The following is a 21581-nucleotide window of genomic DNA, read 5'->3' on the forward strand; positions in this document are numbered from 1 at the left end:
CCACCAGGCCGGCCCCTAATAAGGCTTTTTAGTGCATGAAAATAAAATGATATTTAAGCACAACTCCTTTAACAAGGACCTGAAAAAGTAAAAATAAATTTACAGATAACATTGTTTAAATAATAATGTGGAATAAGAGATGAAGACTAAAGGCCAAATCATTTCTAATGTGGCTTCTACTTTGTTTCCATTAACTCAAGTCTTTATGAACAATTCCTTGCACTGAGCATAAACTAAAATAAACAGAAAGTTAGAATTTGAGGATCCTTATGAAAAGAAAAGATTCAAGCTCCTGGCCTTTATAACATTTCATGTTAAGGAAGAAAAACTATTTTCTTGACATTTCCCTGTTTTAATGAAAGTAATATTTGGCACAAAAAAATATAAATACCAAAGTTATAATTTGACCATTTCACTAAGTGTACAGAGAAAAAAACACCTCCTTTACACATCTTAGACTTCGTTCCTTCCCATAAAGAAAAGGCTGATGTTCAATATCTATTAGTTGGTTTCATTTTTAAGACTTTTACTTATATCTCCTCCCCGTTGGGCTGCAAGACATATTTTTCATAGAAAACAAAAATTAATTGAGGTCTCCGTCTTTGCCTCTTTCTGTCTCAGACCCTCCTGATGGGGGTGGATGGGCAAAAGGCATAGGACAGGCTGGGGCATGCATTTTATAAGAAAATCTCTTGGGAAATTTCTCAAACCACATGTATCTCAGACACTGAGGTTGATTCCAAGAAAAACAACCATAGCATGAAAATAACATGTTCCAATAACTTTGAAGCAACAGTATGTGTGGTAGAGGCAACTGCTTACGTTAGAATTCTGCTCTTCCACTGGCTAACTGTGTGACACCAGCCAAATCATTTAACTCTGTGACAAGTTTCTTCATTTGTAAGGTGGAGATAATAATCATGGGATTGCTGTAAGGATTAAGAGACTATATATATGTGTTGATACATGGTAAACTCTAGGTGAGCATTATTTTCTTATTGCTGTCAATCTGAAATACAGCAAATAACTTGATTTTTAGAGAATGAGCAGCAACTTGAAAGTTTTCTTATGCTCATGATCAAGACAAATAGGATGCTATTTGTTCCGCTAGCTATGGTGATGTTCTCAGATGGAGAAGGCGAGTAAGAGAAAAGAATTGCCTTCTAGAAGAAATTAAGCATGGTGTTTATGTCTTATCAATGGGAGAAATTGATTCCAAACATTATTTTACTGCTTCTCCATACTGGCCAATGAACACTTGATTATAACAATTATCATGCTGTGGTCTGTCTCTATATCTGTGTGACTCTTTCATTAACCTGGGCATTTCTTGAAGGCAGGATTTATGTCAAAATTCTTTGACTCTCAAGTGTCTAATAATGCCTCACAGGCAGAGGTACTCAATACATACTGAAAGAACGATGAATGAATTTTTAAAAATAAATGAATGAACACACGGATTGACAGTTTTCAGAGAAAGAATGGTATTCATATAGAGTGGGCTTAATATTTAAAATGAAATGTAAATTCTTTTCAGAAGCTTCTTTCAAAACTTAAATCTATATCTTAGAAACAATTCAGCAGTCCACCGAATGTGATTGATTTAGTTCAAGGATTGCGCAGTTTTCTGTTTCTACTTCAACTTGACAGAAAATATTTAACGTCTTCTAAGTGAACGAAGAGAGCTGTACTTGTATTACTTCTTGACTAATAAGTCATATCATCTTATTAAGAAAGAAAAGTAGAAAGCCTATTTTGGTAAGAATTTTCATTTACTTATAAACATGTACAGTTTTATTAGTTGGAATTTGTTGCAGATTTTTAAAAATTAAGGCTTACCTCATTTAAGACAAAAAAGCTTATCTCCTTTGGAAATCTTGGGGATGTTTCAGAGTGAATATTGTATTGCCCATGCTTGTCTTCCAAAATTAACTACATATGGCAAACTTGTCATATCTTTTGTTGGTATGGTATGTTTTTAATCTAGGAGTCACACTGATTTGTGCTAGATAATTATTTCATAATTTTAGTGCTTATAATATATTTACATGATTCTGTTTCTCATAGGTAATATAAGAAGTGGTATATAATTACTTCTTACCCTATTTGAGTCAATTCTTGCTCTGGAAGTATAGATGGGAGGTGGGATGTTGAAAGCCTGAGGGACCAGGTATTCCTCAGCATCCATCATATCCTCTAAATCCTCTTCATCCAAGAGATTCTGAAAGAACTTGCTGTCGTTTGGACTGGGAAGTTTCATACGATCATCACCCTAGAGGATTGCCCATCAGACACAGACAAAAGTGATTCTTCCTTCATCTAAATTTGTGGTCTTTGCAGCAAATTTATGTCGTGTCAAAATAAATGGTGGAAAATTCATGTACACATTTAAAAAAATAATCCTTTAGCACAACTACCAGGCATAAAGAAGACTTTAACATATTTAGATATGACAGGGTAAGATAAACAAATTTAATACAAGAAAAATGTGGTAAATGCCATTAGAGATGAATAAAGCAGAATGCTATGCTGTTTTGGTGTAATCCATTTCAGATCTGAGAATAATGGTAAGCTTTATTGCAAGATGGCATTTGGGCTGTGACTTTAAGAGTAAATAATAAAGGGCAATTGACTTATCAATCTTTATTTTATTCCACTGGTTTGATAGTGTAGAGTTATCAGGATGCATAGGCTCCCTGATTTGTTCTATAGCACAAAATTGTTAAAGTGATAGCGTTCGAAATCACAGTGCAAGTGCCAAAATGCTTATTATACTCTTTCTTACCTCACCTATTTATCATATATATATTTTTATTTTTTCAAAGTTATGTGATACTTTTGTAAATAATTTGTTCATGAAAATTAATTTGGGAAAAGGCCAGCTGGAAATCATTATCTTTTAAAACCTGGCTTTTATCTGCATACCAGACCATTGATATGAAGATAAAGGCTACCTTGTTTTATTGAGGAAAATTAGCTCAGTGCAATACAAGGTTCATTTGTTTATGGTTTAGGTAAGAATAATCATAGAGAAATATATTACAATTTTTACATTATCCAATCCACTTTTTCTAGTGCTAAAGGTAAAAATGTTCTTTTGACCTGTTATTTGATTCATATGTACATATAATTCATATCTACATATGTACATGCGGATATATAATAGTTTGAATCTAACTCATTGCTTGAATATTGAATACCTCCCAAAACAAAACATATGGAAAAACATTTTTCTAGGAAGTTAAATGTCAATATATTGATACTTTTAATTCATTCTCTTCAGACATCGGCAAGATTAAAACAAAAATCCATCTTTGATTTAGTCTGAAAAGGGAGGATTATAATAATGAACATGACTTCCATTTAAAGTTAATAAAAAGCAGAGTGCTAGAAGGCTTGTCTGAGGATGAAGGCCTTGTTATGTATCTGGGTAATCATAATTACCTAGTTGTTCAACAGCAGAGGCACGAGTACCAAGGGAAGATGCTTAGAGGTGGTTCTGACATCAAGTAAAAGGCTCTTTCCATAAGTCATTTCACATGATGTTCTGCTTAGTTAATTGACTTGAGAGTGGTGATTCCCACAGTTCCAAAGTCCAGATATTATTCATATTTTGTAGTGAGCTTCCCATTGAGATATTCTTAAAAATCTAAGTCAAATGTACCAACCTGAATAACTAGATATCTCTGAGGGTCTCGAGCCATCCTCGAAAATTCAGCGGCCAGTTCTTTAAATTTAGGTCTACTGTCAGCATCAATCATCCAACCTAGAAATTCACACACAATGAAAGAGTCAGTATATCCACAATTAGGAGAAGACGTGAGATGTAAATTTCATGAAAATATAGGCTAAGTTCTGAAAATGTATTTTAATAATAACGATCGGAAAAACAAAGAAAGCTAATGAAAGAAACAATACAATAAGGGAGGCTGTATCTCACTTTGTTGATATTCATAACTAAATGTAATATACTATATTCAGCTATAAAAGCTATAAAGCTTGTTTCTTCTTTTTTGGGAGTTCAGTTTTTATTCTTGTTCTGGGATGTTTTGGGGTGTTATTTTATACATCATTAATGTCACCTGAATTGTTTCTCTTTTGACAAAGCTCAAATGCTCTATATTCTGTAAGCATCTACTTAAAAGAAAAAATGCTATTGATGCCAAGATGCTAATGAGAAAATAGGTGTTTCTGGAACTATTGAAACTGAAAAAGGTTAACTTCGCAGTGAGGTATCAGTTTCTTTCTAACTAAATATTGAGTAAATAAAACTATGCTTAGAGGAAAGGGCATGCTGACCTGAACTGGAAAGCACATTTTTTATTCCTTCTCTCACTGTCAGAATGTATCACACATGTCATGAATATAAATCTGAGCAGACCTGGGTCCAAAGTCTCTTATTAATAAGTTGCTTTTTCACCTTCACCAGTTTGTTTCTGTGCTAACTCTGTGTAAATCAAAAGGGGAAAACCCCAGATTACACAAGAAAGATTGCTGAACGTTAATCTCACTTAAATTAAGTCAGAAACTCAAGAGACTTCCCTAATTCTATTTAAATTAAGAGCCTAGGCTTCCAAAACACATTTATAATACATATGTGTCTGGGGCATAGAACGGAGAAAAGGTAATAGTTAGATGTAAACAAATGATCAAATTGAATAAAAGTCAACATTCATAATGTTTTTAGTTCAATGTAGACTCATTTCTTCCCATTTCCCACTCTGCCCTGCTAATTTCCTGTTGACTAAAACTGGTAAACCTATTTCCATTTAATTCATTTTTTGAACTATCAGTTTCAAGCTTTCTTTCTATTTAGATCATTTATTTAGTCTGTGATTTTCCCATAAAGATTACTAACATTATTGTGACTAATTACATTTTGTCTTTATGACAGACAATTTGACTGTCATGGAAATGAGAATGAAAGTGACATGACTAAGAAGAGTAAGAGTCATATAATTTTGACATTATAGCGTGCAAGCATGATATTGCTTTACGTTAATATTCATAATAAAAACATGTTTTGACATGCTCCTTTCGTAATTATCTTGAATGTTTATATTTTTCAATACACAGCAACATTATGCAGTCAATCTGCAGTATTATTTTACTAAGAATGATGACAGTGATGATAAATTTATTTTGCAATCTTACATTTGACCATGACCATGTAGACATCAATAGTGCAGATGGGAGGCTGGGGCAAACGTTCTCCTTTCTCTAATAAATCAGGGATTTCTCGGGTTGGAATTCCATCGTAGGGTTTTCCTCCAAAGGTCATCAGTTCCCAAATAGTGACTCCTAAATTGGAGATCAAATTCCTACATAAGCATATCTAACAACATCCTTTGAACAACCCAGCAATATGTCAGTGGAAAAAGAAACACTGCCTAGAGGGCAATCAAAAAGAATCCAAAGAAAGGCTCTTCAGATTCCTATGTCCATTATGAGAAGCCCAATGCCCAAATCCTTGTGGGAAATTCAGTTCTCTTATTACTGTCTTGAAATTTTTAATGGGTAGCAGAGCCAATTCAGAGTGGACATCAGAATACAGAATCTGTTCCCCCATTTCTACGTATAAGTAATACTAATGCTTGCTCACCCAAGTAAAGTTTCACTACACCACATTAGAGCCCATAAAACAATATATTCACCATATACACGTATATTCAGTACCAAGTAAATATGATCACAGGTAAAATCTGATATTGACTAATTTTGATTAACATTTTCTCTATTAAAAGCGCTGAAGGCTGAGCTGGGGTTCCAGAATGATTGCCTTATGTTATGGTAGATAATTGTGGCTTTTTTTTTTAACTAACACAAAGAGAACAAGTGGAGCAAAACAGATTCATTTCTTTAGCCCATATGAGAGCCTGAGTGACAAACGATCCATACATACGATACAATAAATATGAAGTGAGCATAATGACATTGAAGAGAATCAATAATAGTTTATTCCTTAGACAATGAAGTGACCTTCTTGAATCATCAGAATACTGATTTCCTCTGTAAAGGCAAATAACCCTAAATATTAGCATGTAAATAGCCAGCTTTGATAATAATAATGATTCTGACGTGAGCAATAATATATACACTACAAATCTATTCTTTATGATCTAATAATTATGCAGTTAAAAAGTTGCATTTTTCTTAAGTATGAAGATTGTAAGTTCAAAAATAGCCATCTGGGCAAAATAGTATTACTAAGTGAATTTTGACTAATGCATATATATAGGTATCTTTTAATATAAAATCCGTTTATGAGTGCTATGTTTTCTTTTCCACTGCCATCTGTAATGAATTATTTATTCAAACGTAAGTTTACTTTAATCCATAACAGTTCTCATTGATTGATAAAAATATGAAGCTTAAAATACAAATGTATATGTGAACTTCAAATTATCTTTCATAATAGAATCATTAACTACCTCATTTTTTATTGATATTTACATCTTATGATTTTTAGATACAATGTAAACATGTAACTATGACACAATTTAACTATTTGATCTTTATTAATTTTGCATATTAGAGAATGACTCCATAGAACCAATAATTTAAACTTAGTGTCCATGAGGCAGGCTGGAATAAGCTAAGAAGTGGATGACTGTCCGTTTCTATTCAGTCAGTCACAGGTATAGAATATGTATTTAATGAGAACATTTTATTAAGACAAAATAGATGCTCTCATATCTCTATCGGAACTTCTAATATAAGCAAAATGCGAAGCAATTGAAAATAAAAATAGTAGAAAATATAATAAAAATAAACATCTAAACACAAAAACTTTTCTCCTTTTGTTTTATCAAAGTTCCCACTCTTGCCAATAATAGTCTAATTATATTTTTCAGGAATGATGACAGAATAGGCTTAAAAAGAGACGGTTTTGTGTAGAAGGACAATCTCAAGAAAACTAAATCAGAAACATCCTCAAAACATACAATACAATTCTATCATTTGAAGATATAAACCATAGCTGATGGATATTTATTTTTATGAAAATAAAGACATACCCAGTGACAATTTTCCACAAAGGTGCACTATAAACAAGATTATGTATCTTTCCCTGCCTTATATGCCTTTTGCAAGCAACTATGATATATTGTAAAAATCTTAAAATGCCTTGTGAATATGGATTGATGACCTGGTCTATGCTTCAAAACAGAGTGCTGTCTGTCTATCTCTCTCTCTCTCTCTTTTTACTGAATAGCTCCTAAGAGATCTTGTAACTCAGCATGAAGATAAACATTACAGCCTGAGTGACAGGATTTTCCCCCAAAGATAAATTTTACTATTAAAAATGTGATTGCCCTGCCAACATTTACATATATTTTTTTAACTTGTTTTAGAGGTCATTTAAAATTTGCACGCAGTAGATTGCCACATTTAATTCAGGGAAATATAAGAAGAAAAAAAGAGAAAAAATTATATATGATAATATATAAATATATCATACAAAATATAATTATAAATCTATTTATATTATACAACATATGTTAATCTATATTATGTAATATATAAGTGCTTATCTATCTGCTAATGTGTAACATATAAATCTATCATATAGAGAGATTTTTATATAGTTTTTCTATTTAGTCCTTACAGTGTAATAACTAAGTTTTGTCAAGCAGTTCCCTGTACTTGTCTAACACACACTTTCTACTTTTAATCTGAGTAGAATACATGAAGCCTTCATGGAAATGTTAACACCTCCTATGACATACACGTGTGACGGGAAAAAACACTTTATAGAAATGTCTCAACTTTTTTTAAAGATAATTTATGCTTTTCTAGATAAGAGGCATACATTGTCTAGTGATGAAATAGCTTAATTCTTTTTTTCTAAAAAGAAAAATTGTATATATAAAACTAAGCTTAAATTTGAGTAGAATAAATTGTACTGTGCTTTTTATGTCTCACCACCACCTTTTTACTTAAATGGATATTGCGCTTTTTATTTGTAAGAAATGCTACTTTTAGATGATATATTTTAAGCTTAGAAAAGGTGTTGATTCCCTCTTACTAATACCTGGATGGACTTAAGTTGTAAATAGTTAGATAGATGCTAAGTAGCTCATCTCAACAACTGAGTTAAATGCAGTTAAATAAATGTTCTAATTTTTAAAATCACAAAATTTTCCAGTTCATATTATTCACCCTACAATATATCTGTTGACCCCAAAATTGGTTTGGAAATTAGAATCAAAGCTGCAGTTAACAGTCCTTTCTCTTATGTCACATTTGTTCTTCTCACCTACTGCTTTTAGTAATGTTCTTTGTTGTAACAATAATCGTTATTTTCATACTATAAAACAGAAATTCCCATATGCAAAAAAAAAAGCTTTTTAAAAAAAATTTTAACATTCATTGCATGCAGAGTTATGTTATCAAAGAGTTGTTGAAAATTAAGGCCATGAGATTCTATAAAATTATCCCTAAACTAAAATTGGTGGTTCTTTTTTGTCCTGTCAAAACGATCAGACAAATTGCTACCAACCCAAAGGTTATGGCAGACAACTCAACAGAGATATCAATGTATTACTTTCTAAAGACCCCAAAAATAACAAAAAAAGGCAGGTAACAATAATGTTTAGAGTTTTGTTTTTTTAATGGAAGAGCAAAGAGTTTGTTTCTTGAGGAAAGAAAACTTATAAATAGGTATTTCCAACACAATAAAGTAATTTGGCTCATGATGTTTTACATGAACTTAATATATTTATCTTTGCCTTTAAAGCCTTAATTCACAAGGAAGATTTATTTACCATAGCTCCAAACATCACTCTGGTGGGTGAATTTCCTATAGTGTATACACTCCAGAGCCATCCACTTAATTGGCATCTACAGAGAAATAAGAAGTGAAAGTTTTACAGTTATATAAAACGTCATTTTTTACATTTATTTCCTAAATGTGGGTCTCCAGATTCATCTAAATTGTATTTTTCAATTGTGTGTGTAAATATAAAATAAATATAAATACAAATGTTATTTTTTAATACAGGAACAAATGAATTGAATATTTAAAATTTATAAAGTGAATTAACCTAAAGATATATTTATTTTTTAAAAGTTTCATAAATAATGAAAAATAAAGCAATAAGTATCACTTGCTATAGTTCTTAGTCAATGTTGATAATTAAGTTACTAGCTAATATTATGATTCATAATATCAATTCTAAACATCTAACAATGCACTTGTAAAAATGTGGTCATATTATATTTTTTCCCAGAGTATGAGATTCCTTATATTTTCAGTCATCCCTTTCACTCTTAGACAAATTTCAGGCCACTGGTACAATGGACCCTTTCTACACTTGCCCCTTCCTTCTCCTCTCATATAATTTGATCACTAAAAACCTAAAATAATGAATTCCGAAGTTAGCCTTGCTTTGTCCCCCAGCCACAAATGACCTCCCTCATCTTGGTTAGTCAGTATTGAAAATATGTACCATTTTCAAAATAGGAATTATATGAAAGAATGTGAGAGGATCAGTACAAACCCACCGTCACTACAAGAAAAACAACTCAACTCACAGCCTGCTGATGGTGGGTCAGCAGAATGAGTTTCAGCTACGAAGGACAGCATTATACAGCTGGGACATAATTAGATTCTATGGAATAAAGATAAACACTTCCACTTTGCAGTTGAAAGCTTAAAATGAAATCGGTCTTTGAAATCATGAGGTTGGCTGCTCACCAAGGTGACGCCAAGGTAACTCCATGACAGAATCATGGTATTCAGTGAGAGGGAACAGAGACACATTGAAAGCAATTTCCCCATGGGCAAAGAGTTAGCCGACTTTATGGACTACGGACTTTGTGGTAAAGAAGTAGTTTTAAATCACAGGTGGCTTGATAAAGACTTAATGGTTACTAGGCATTCAAAGCTGTAATGAATCTTGCTTTAGACAAATCTTACAGCTGCGTGTTCTCAAGACAAGTGAAGTCATGTGATTTATAGACTTCTACTTCTGTGCAATCTTGTAATGAATTTCAAAACTGTGGTCTCAAACTGTTGCAATTTTGTAGTAAATAGGCAAAATAGGCCAATAAAAATCAAGGAAAAAACAGATAACACTATAAAACTGGAGTTTTTTAAAAAATAAATTTTGTGTCCCTTTGCCTTCTGATAAGATTTGAATATATATAGTTATATAACAGTTTAGGGTAAAAATCAATGATAAGCATTTGGAAACATATCATTGCAAAATATTTATAATATATATTAGGACAGCCCACATGAACAAGGCTCATCATAAACATATTTTTATGACATATGAACAACTTCTTTTGTTAGCATAAGCTTATAGGTCACCGTAGGTTAAGGTTTCATTTGCTTATTTCATTTGGCCTCTTCTGATCTAAGTCTTCCCAGGTCTAGCTAGAGGGACCGCCACATGAAGTGGAGATATCTTCGTTGGTTCGCCAAAGACGACAAGCTAAACTGTGGGTTAATGAGGAAAGATAAGAGCTGGAACTAAGGCATAGACTGAGACCATATGGTCCTTGAGAGAGGCAGGAACACAGGAGAGTCAGAAAACGGAGAAGAGCCAGTGCCACTGTTCAGATGTCTAGGATATAGTAGCTTACATTCTAGTGGAGACAGTCAGACAATAAATAAAGTAAACTGGGAAATCATACACTATGATAAAAACTGAAAAAATAGAGCCAGGTAAGAAGAATCTGTTGTATCTGGTATGGGAGGATTAGAAGTTAAATAGGATGACCAATTTTCCAATGAGTTATGGTTCTTGGTAGTAGCCAAACTTCTCTCTAGTCTACGAGAGAGAAGTTGTGTCTCTCTGTAATAGTCAGTCCTATGTTCTTAGATCAATGAAACAATTTCTATGGCCCTGGATGGAAGTGTAATTTCTAGAGTTCCTATGGATCCACCCACTTCCCAACACTGGACCTGACATAAGGGACCATGTGGATCCAGTCACACACTGTCTTATTTTAGCTACTTCTCAGAAATGAAATTTAGTAATTTATTCTATATATACATTTTTTACCCTGCGCAGGAGAGAAGGCAAATGGTAGAACTGGGACTTTATCATTTCTTAAACCTCAGGCTTATTGGCTTCTTCCTATAACATATAAAAAGATAAAAGGATATTATACTATATTTTCCAGCAATATTGCTCTCAAAAAGATACTCACCTTTCCTCCGTCAGCGTTATACTCTTTTTCGTCTCCTTCCAAGAGTCTGGCTAGTCCAAAATCTGTGATTTTCACATGGTTTGGAGATTTCACTAAGACATTACGGGCTGCCAAGTCCCGATGAACGAGCCGCCTTTCTTCCAGGTACATCATTCCCTGAAAAACACCGAGTTCCCCAACGGAAGTCAGCTAATGCCTAGGCTTGCCTGTGTCTAAAAAGGAGTTTCTAAGCGCTCAGTTGAAAGTGTTTGATTCCTCTAACTGAAGTCAGAATCCTGGAATGTTTTCAAAATTAGGGAAACCTGGGATTAAAAAGCAAACCACAAACAGCTTTTGGCCTTTTCCCCCTAAAGTTCTATAAAGAAGGATGCGTGACCTGCACATGAGCTAAATGTTAGATGATTTTTTCAGGAGACTTGATATTCTTTAGCAGACCCTTTCATCAGTGAGGTGTGCACGTGTCCTAGTAGATAAGCTGGCATCCACTCAGACTGACCCACACGTTCCTAACTATTTTCTTCTCAATAACTTCTGCTTTGTATCGTCTTCTCCCTACGTGCTTGCTCCAAACAAATACATCTATGCACAATTTTAAAAAGTATTTCACATGATGGTTTCATGGTGTCAAAATCACCACCATAGATTCTATCAAGGCTGAAGAATTATATTATTATTATTAATTATGCAAAAAATGAAGCATACCCTAGGGGCATTAAAAGCCCTAATTTAAAAAATGATTTTGAATGACATTAGCAGTCATTATAAAAACCCACAAGTGAAATTACGTAGTTTGTAATGACCCTCAAATTAGCCTTTAATATGTTTTCTTCATAAAACATATAGGGTAATTAAAAATAAAATGAACTGCTAATCGCTAACAGAGATATAGCTGGCTCTTGCCCCAGTATAGGCACACACATGCATGTATATCTATATGTACATATACATACATGTTACATATATGTATATTATCTATGTATATATAACATATATATTAGAATGTACACAAATTTTTAAAAGTAATCCATAGAAGCAATAATTATTAATTGTATTCCAGCAGAACCTAAAAGTCATTAAACACTAGCCTTAACAAAAAGGTTTATATAAAACCAAGGAAATGAACTCAGAGGCCTAGATTAGGGTAAACATATTTTGTTCAAGTGAACCTATTTTTATTGAAGAGTTATGGGAAATTCTATATCTGAGGATTTCAGTGGGAAAAAAGTTGTCATTCAAAAACAAATCGGAATTATTGTAAAATGGTTGAAGCATACTCTCAAACCAATTGCAAATCAATGCTGTTGGCAGTTAACATTACAACTGCAGGATTTGAAGGATTAATGGTTGCTGATATCAAAACAAGAGCTGTGGAAAACAGACACATAAATCACACAGGTCAAAAAATAATGAACCGTATACCCAGTGTACTGTAAAGAGAAGATTGCTTCAAACATCATCATGAGCCAAATACTATATAAATGCCCATTAAACCCGAGCAGTGGAGATACTGCCTGATATGGTCCAATCAGTCAGCAGTTGGGTGACACCATATGTATTGGTGTTTTCAGAAATCAACCCACGACTGGGATTTATGAGGTTTTTTCCCACTTTCCTAAACTGTATTTTCTGTTTGATCACACCAAATTGGAATTTCCTTGAATAAAGTGAGTCTGGAAACATATAGCCCTTGTATAACTTAACGGATCAAAAAGTAGACTTATTGCCATGAAGATAAAGTGTTTTCAATAATTTTGTCCCTTTAAGAAAAAGTCCACAAAAACATTCTTCTTTCTCTTTCTTACCACCTTCATATAAGAATGTGGAAAGCATGTTAGCAACAAGTTGATACTCAGATCCACACAATTATAGAACACGTACTATGTACAGGTACTGTGCTAGAAACCAGAAAAACAAAAAAGAGAGAAGGTCTAGGAACTAAAGGAGGACAGAAGCTAATTAATGAAGTGGGCAGATATGGAATACAGACTTGAGCACATTGGTGTGATATATGTAAGCATTTGGGGACAGCTGTATTTTGAGGACCGTTTGTAGCATAACCAGCATGTGTGCATGAGAGGGGAGACTTCAGAGAGGGACTGAGGCATAACTAAGGTTTGAATGATGGCCACCATTTGGACAAGGTGAGGAGAAAATTGCAGTTAGAGAGAACAAGCACAGGGGTATCACCAGCATGGTGTACCTGGATAAAAGTGTGTAATTCGGTATTTCTAAAGCCTTATGGATAAAGGAGGGGAAGTGGGGAGTGGGGAGACTGATAAAATAAGAAGAGGTTAAATCCAAGAAAGGCCCCTTCTATGTCATGGTAGAGAATTTGGACTTTGCATTTTATGCAGTATTCAGTGTGGTGATGTAGTCATTGTTTGAAAAAGGAAAGTGGCACAACCATCGTCGGAGTCTTGGAAACATCAGTTGGTGCCAGTATAGAGGATGGGTTGGACATAGATATAGCTGAAGTCAGGAGCCACTGCCACAATGCAGAAGAAAAGTGATGAGAGTGTACAATAAAGGTGACGCATTGGCAGTCCATGTGCTACATATATTTGTCATATATATGTTTTTGGCCCAAATGCTGGACAAGTTTCAAACATCCTCTTCAGCTGATTACTGACTGTACCCCATTGAGAGCATCTGGTCTCCAGTTTGCCAGGATTCCACAACTCACTATTACTTTCAGGGAGTTCTGCTTTTATCAGTTATAATTTCATCCAGCTCCTACATGCAAGAGTGTCTGAATCTTCAACAAAACTAGGCCAGAAAGAATACTAAGGAAAAGGAAATTTCAAGATAAATATATAAAATAAAATAACCATCCTGGATAATTGACCGAAAATAATGAAGAGAAGAGAAAATTGAGAATGAATCTGCTTTTTGACTTTTGCAATTTAGGTGGACAATGATTCATTTAACTATCATCCTAATGTAAATATATATATATATATATATATATATATTTCTTAAACATGTTCAGGAATAGTAGTATATGCTATACCAATAGGGAACTAATATTCACCAAGTAACTTAAGACTCTAATGACAAATTCTATGTTACAGGCAAAACTTCAAACAGTCCACAAATTCTTTGATATTTTATACACAAAGCCTCAGCAAGTGATAGCCTATCCTGAACCTCAAAACTATTTGTCCAGAAAAGTATTTCCTTTAAAATAATGAGAACTCAATTCAGGAAACCAGATGATAATCTCGATGCAGTTTCTCCCACCCACCTGACCACAATTAAAAGAAATAAAAACAGAAGCATCTATATCATTACCAAACCATCAAAATACATTTATATGGTTGTTTTGTAACTATGAAACATCACTGTACAGATGCACACTTTCAAATACTTCATTATAACCGCCACCGTAAGTTCTACTTTCACATTCTGAATTAGCGTTGAATTGTCTGTGGACTGCTCACAATAGGTTTCTCCACATCACAGTCACTAAGATGGGATTTTCTTACCAGATGATCTCATTAGTCACATTCCTGCTAGATTCCCTCAAAACAAAACCACTCCTTAAATAAGAGTGTGATACAAATAAAGAGGTAGACAGTTATTGGAAATAGCAGTGACAAAAATAAACTGGGTGAAGTCCCTTGAAATTTGAAGATGATTAAAGAAGGGTCATTCATTATGATAGACGGAAGCTGCATCGATTGAAAAGAAACCTCTTACTCTGCCCTATGGCAACTCCAATGCCCTTGCCATGCCAGCTAAGGTGGAGCACATTATGGGAATATCAACACTGACAACCACCACAGCCAACGTTGACTGTGTATTCAGAACATGGTGGGTATTAAACTAAATTCTTCTACATCGGCAGGTTAACTTAATCTTACGAGATGCATACTGTTTTCATCCCATTTTAAATATGAGAAAACGAAGACTAAGAGAGGTCTAGTTACCTGCTATAAGCCATTGATCTAATGACTGGCAGAACTGGCATTTGACCCCTTGCTGTGGGGCTCTGACATCCACGTTTCGAGCCTACTCTCTCTCTGGATGGGTCACAGGTTGTGTGGGTATGTAGAGATTAATGTGCATAGTGAACATATAGCTTTAAAAGATGCTAGTGCTTTTGCAGAAAAAAATATTATTAGATATTTCTGTAAATTTCAGGGCATAATGCAGGTGATTAACTTTGTATTAATACTTAAAATTAAGCTAAATTATAGAACCTTTCATAATTTAGCAGGAATTTGTACTGTTTAAATAGGAAACTCAATTCTTGCTTTTGCCACGGGGTATACAGGATGGTGGATGGGTTTGAGTGCAGATTCTGGAGTCAATTTCCTGAATTGAACCCCAGCTCTGCCGTGTTATAGCTGTGTGGCTTTCACAGTTGAGCCTCTCTGTCAATTACTTCTCTCTCAAGTGACCATAATAGCACATATCCCACAGTTGTTGTGATGATTAAATAGGTTAATGCAAGTAAAGTACTTAAATAGTAACTGGCATGGAGTAAGTGCATAACACGCAAGCTTTCTTACTGTTCCACAGATGGGTATCACCAGTCCCAGCATGAACAAGAAATCACTTTCCCTCATTACCTTGAATTGCCTATTTCAGAAAATCTGTGAGCCTCAGCTAATACATCACAGTGGGTTTCAATAAATGTTTGCAAATGGTGATACATATACCCGTAACCTACCCATCATGATCAATGTGTGGAGACAAATTTCATAATAATTACTGTTCAAAGTATTATTTTAATATTGATTCATCTGAGAATGCTGTCTTACAAGAAGAAGGAAAAATTAGTGACTATTAAAAGATTTGGTGCCCTTCATAAATATATCACAGATTCAGGAATTCAGTGAAGATGAAGGTCGTGAACAAGATAGGTCAAAGAGTTTTCAGTGCTGCAGAATGTTTTCCACGGGTGAATAAAACAGTAGATTTGCTCAGCCAAAACATCTCTTGTTTATCACTCAGCACTGAGGGGACTTTTTGGTAGATGTGTTTTAGGGTCATTTTGTCTACTTTTTGGTCCAGGTGCTACAAATCTGATTTTACCGAACTATTCAGAATTTACCATTACCTAGACCATTCAGAATTTTTACTTTTTAATACTTGCTCTGTATGCTTTAATGCGTTTTCAAAGAAAACTTATTTTCTGTTTTGCTCATACCCCTTAAAATGTGTGTCAATAAATAGAAACTAGCTAGGGAAAGTCAAATTTTACTCTGGACTTTCTTAAACGTACTTTAATACAAAATCCAATGATAACTTTATTACCATTGAATTTAAAGTTTTAATCTCTGGTTAGAATTGACTCATAAACCTCTCTATGGAAAAAATCAGTGATTGACTTAATTTTAAAATACTGGTATTGACGAACACCTAGCAATGACCTTCTTTTCAATCTTATATTTAAGCCACAACTGTCTTGCAAAAAACGCATTATTATGTTTTAATCCAATGTGAAAATGTATTCTGCTCAGCTGCAGAAAGCTAACAGAAGTCAAGAGAGACCAGACTATTTCTGACGATAAATATTTGCTTCCCATATATAGGCCACACGACAATTTCATCAAACACATGTGTGAAGCTAAAAATTTCAAGCTGCTGTCAGCTCTCACTTGCATTAATCTCTGGAGTTAGCAAGAGTACATTTTCTTCCGTTTTCATTCTAATAAGCTGAAACTTTCTTAATAACGGGAAGCTTCAGGAAAGCTGGCTTCAAATGAAAATTGCTCCTGTTTTCTACCTTTCCTTCTAAACGCAATTCTATCCCTGAGAAAAGGATCCAGGTATAATGCTCTCTACTGTTAGAGCAAAAGATATGAGTATGCTCAAGGAAGAAAGGGACCTTTTTGGATGAAGTCAATGACGTTACCCAAATAGTACATGAAGGGAAATTAACGGGGCTCTGGACCTGAATCAACTGAGACAACCAGCAAAACCTGGTTCATTGCAGACTAGAAAGAACACAGAACTGAGTGTTGCAAGACAGAAGAAGTCCTGGACACACTGCTCACTAGGTTTATCACAACAGATACTCGTCTCACTTCTCCTATAAAAGTGACAGATTGGCCTAAACGATCTTGAGGTGTCCTCTGGTTTTAAATTTTTATTCCATGATAGATGGAACTGTAAAATATATCTATCTAAAATATTAAATTGTGGGCCAATAATAGACACACAGAACAGTGAAGAAAGAAGTAGAGTAGATTTCTCACTTCAAACATTCAGTGGGAACCGTGGAGCGGTTTAGCAAAAGTCAGTTTAGTGCATCCAGTGTTAAAGATGACTGACTCTAAAAAATAAACTCCCGCTACTTACTACCTGTGTGACTTTAGTTAATTTATTTGTGTGTTTCACTTTCCTTATCCATTAAATGGGGATGGTAGCATCTACCCTGAAGATTGTCTTGAGGATTCAATAACTTAATGTTTGTAAAGCACCTACAACATTCAATATTCTAAGATACCATGTGTTTGCTAAATAAATAACCTCAAATTCATCCCTCTTATTAAAAATACACTTTGATCACTGTAAGAGAAGGAAAAGGCAGCCAGCTGAAACACCTGCTGCTTATTCAGCGCTGCTGGATGTGGGAACCTCTGTTTCTCACTCTCTTTGCCCATGAATGTTCTTCCTATTATTCCGCTGGGAAGGATAGAAGCAGCTTCACGTGGCTGTTTTAGACTGGCTTTGAGTTCACACTCATGGTTAATTTTCACATCTCCCAATTGCACCTATGATCTTCAAGAGAATTGTTTAGGTTGCAGTTCTTAAAAAAATTTTGAAATATTGAGGACAACTGAATTTCTGTCGTTTTAATAAGGTGCAATGAGAGCATTATTTGTTGCTATTTGAAAGATATTTTTCACAAATAGTCCCAATAATATATTTGAATGTGCGTATGTGTGTGTGTGCATGCCTGTACATATATATATATATATATATATATATATATATATATATATATATATATGCGTGTCATAGATGCTGTCATGTGCTGCCCGGAAACCTCTTCAGGACCAAAATCCTCATCCTCTCAGCCTCTGGGACTGTTGGCTGCTGATCTCAGCAGCGTTAGTTTTGAGGTATTGACGCCCCCAACCCAACTGCAAAGAGAGCTGCTTTCCAGGGGTTTTGCCCCGTCACAGGAGGGACTCCAGTCATTTGTCCATGCAGAGTTATGAAGGCCACACCCCTCTGGACAATTATGAAGGGCTATTCTAGTTCTGGGAAAACCCCATGGGATTGGATGAAACCTCTGCTGCAATTTCATCATATCCCAACTTTTTCCTCTACCTAATCCTGCTTTTTCACTGCCTTATAGGTGTTGTTCTTTACGACACTCACCAAAAACCTTCCTGAGTGCAAATCTGTCTCAGAGACGGTTTTCTGGGAGCCAGTATAAGGCAATGTATAATTTTTTTCTTTGTTTTCCTGCAGGATGTCAAGTACACAGAATTTTGAGTTAATCATCCTCCATAATTCATGCATGCTATTATCATTGTTCCCCTCTATACTCCACCCCAATCCCATTCTTCTATCTGTCATAAATAACCATAACAGTATTTTTAATGCATATCTTTCCAATCCATCATCCAAATATTTATTTATTTTTATCTATCTATATGTTTTTTTTTTCTTTTGAGGAAGATTAGCCCTGAGCTAACATCTGCTGCCAGTCTTCTTCCTTTTGCTGAGGAGGACTGACCCTAAGCTAACATCCGTGCCCATCTTCCTCTACTTATATGTGGGACGCCTGCCACAGCATGGCTTGCCAAGCAGTGTGTAGGTCCACACCCGGGATCCAAACCAACAAACCCAGGGCCACTGAAGCGGAATTTGTGAACTTCACTGCTGCGCCACTGGGCTGGCCCTAGCATTCACTGTTTTGAACTGTGGTAAGCTGCAACTTTGGAAACTCTGAGAGATAGCAGCCCAGGCAAAGACATCAGCATTTCCAGAGGGGCTCCAGCTGTGAGTTTACTGGCTGCGGGTATCAGTGAAGAGCCTTGAGATAAAGAACCAAGATCATTTATGAGGCTCCCTGGAAACTCCAGAAATATCTGGAAAAGACTTCTAAGGGGCAAGTAGTTACAGGTGCCCTACAAGCAGGTTGGGCCAAGAAACAGTGAAATTTATGCTATTATTATGACACCTTATGTATCCTGAAGCCTATGAAGACAGCAGAAACTCAGATAACAACTTCTTGCCAGTTTAAATGAAGATAGACCATCCTCGTTCCTCAGTTACATGATGATACTTGACCCTTCTATGGTGAGGTTGGGCTAGAAAATGAGCCCAGGTCTAAAGCAGGAGTCCCTTTGTCTTATGTCCTTGTACAGGCACAAAAAACACTCCTAGAATTCTGTCAGAGGGAGAGTGCACCAGCTGAAACAAGGGAATGCATCCAGTGGGCTTCCAAATCAACATGAGGGATTGAGACAAAAACTGGAAGCTGTGATTCACATCCTTTTGAGGATTTTAAGGAGGAAAGAACCTGAGCAAGAGGAACATGGGTCAGAGCAGGCAGTTGGGAAGTAGCTGGGTGACTCCCAGAGGGGAGCATATAGGCACTATCACTGGGAGTTTTACGTGTGCTGGGCAAGCATTTGCATAGTGGACCAGGTCTGTTGGCATCCAAATAAGACAGAGGCAGAACTGAATTGAATGACACATTATATATGGATACCAAATTGGCTCACATCACATGAGAGCTTTTAGTGTTCTAGGAATTTCACGTTTTTTCATAGGAACATGCTTATTTAAAAATATTCAGCAGTTATAGCTAAACTCAACCTGAACTCAGCAGTTATAACTAAACTTACTCATAAATGAGTAAGCCACATTTAAGAAAATGTTATTGAAATTCTTTAGTTCTGTATGATGGTAGAAGTTTTGCTTTGTAATAAGAATAATTCATAAAAATTGATATAATTGTCTTAAGAAGGAAAACTGTATATACATTTTCCCACCCACTGAACTTTATGGTTTTCAACCAGCAGCATGCAACTCCATGAAACTAGAGAATGTTAGGGATGGTCTGTTTCTGCTCAGTTATAACTAAGGCGTTAGACATTCAACCTCTTCCCTGTGGTGTCTGACTGTGCTCGCACATGGTGTACGCTCAGAGAAAGGCTCAGCTTCTATCTGTTAATCTAGAGGTGGCTGTATCAATAGGTTGCACACTTCATTGATTTTTAATTAATTTCTAAAGAGACACAGAGGATAACTAGTCTAGCCCACAGACATCTCCGTTCTCGTTGTAATCCACATCTTTATTGATCAGCTGCCTAAGGAGCAGAAGTAATCCATTTTAAGTACACTTCTCTGAGAGTGTGGACACTATGCAATTCACTCTTCCCACAGTCATCATATTGACAAGAGGTCAGCAAGAGGGGAAAACTGTAGCATGTTTAGTATATGCTTGATCCAGGCAGATAAGCATTTTACCTGCAGTTTATTTGGTGGGAAAGCAGTGGCTTCTCACACATGCTTTTTAACCTGTTTGTTTGTTTATTTTATTATTATTATTTTGTTGTTTCTCTAAGAGAAGTTTTGAGTCTCAAAGAAGGCTGTCCTGCAAATTCTTCCAATGGAAATTTCCCAGAGCTTATCAAAGATGGGAAATGAAATTTCTACAGAAATGCTTGAAGAAAATGTAGGGAATAAGAAGAAAAAAATCTGTTATGCCTGCCAGCCTCAGGAATATGTAAATGGCATCCTCATTCATTCTTATTGGGAGTCTAATATCACTGTCTGGGGTTTGACCTAAGGGTTGTAGGGTTTGATTTCCTCCATCCCATCACAAATATTGTAGACATTTAAATTTGTTCCACCTGCACTGCAAAGAAAAATCCTACTGCCTGAACAGCCTTTCAAAATTTTGGTCTTATCGTTCATTTAATGCAACCACAAGCATGTATTGAGTGCCAGTTAAATGCTAGGCAACCTTCAGATTGTTGAAGATACATTCTTGAATCCACAAATGTTGGTTGGTAAAGTGCTTCCAGAGGCACCATCCTAAGGGAACCTAGCAAAACTAAAGGAGTTTGTTTACAAGTTTTAAATGTTTACTGTGTACAAGAGTTTTCCCATTATTGAGTTCTTAGAGCACCCATTGTCTATCTAACTATCATTCAGTGATACACACCGTCTTCTCTTAGTTTCATATGTGGTTTTATCATCTATTGACTATCGTTTTGTGTATATGGTCATAGAGTGTGATGGGTAAAATCGTTGTCTCTGGAGTCAAGCTGCCTGCGATCAGATGTTGGTTCTTCTGAGCTCTGTCAGGAACAAGCTATCATCCTTGGGCAAGTCATGTTACTTCTCTGTGAATCTGTTTCCTTGTCTTAAAATGGGAATAACAGTAGTACAGATCTTACTGGATTCTTCTGAGCTCCTATATACAGAGCACTTAAAATAGTCCC

At 35.2% G+C, this 21581-nt stretch overlaps 1 protein-coding gene across 6 annotated transcripts in view; it reads right to left on the reverse strand.

The window, feature by feature from the left end:
* The window catches only part of ERBB4 (erb-b2 receptor tyrosine kinase 4), a 1102331-nt gene that overhangs the window by 34789 nt on the left and 1045961 nt on the right, over positions 1-21581 (reverse strand). For all 6 annotated transcript variants that reach the window (XM_023644065.2, XM_023644064.2, XM_001488767.6 and 3 more), the window contains 5 exons: positions 11161-11316; positions 8766-8841; positions 5155-5301; positions 3669-3766; positions 2102-2272 (listed from right to left, as the gene is read on the reverse strand). In XM_023644065.2, the coding sequence (XP_023499833.1) occupies positions 2102-2272; positions 3669-3766; positions 5155-5301; positions 8766-8841; positions 11161-11316 (648 nt within the window). The remainder of the gene's footprint in view (positions 1-2101; positions 2273-3668; positions 3767-5154; positions 5302-8765; positions 8842-11160; positions 11317-21581) is intronic.

Source organism: Equus caballus, chromosome 6 (assembly GCF_041296265.1).
Source record: "Equus caballus isolate H_3958 breed thoroughbred chromosome 6, TB-T2T, whole genome shotgun sequence".
Lineage (NCBI taxonomy): Eukaryota > Metazoa > Chordata > Mammalia > Perissodactyla > Equidae > Equus > Equus caballus.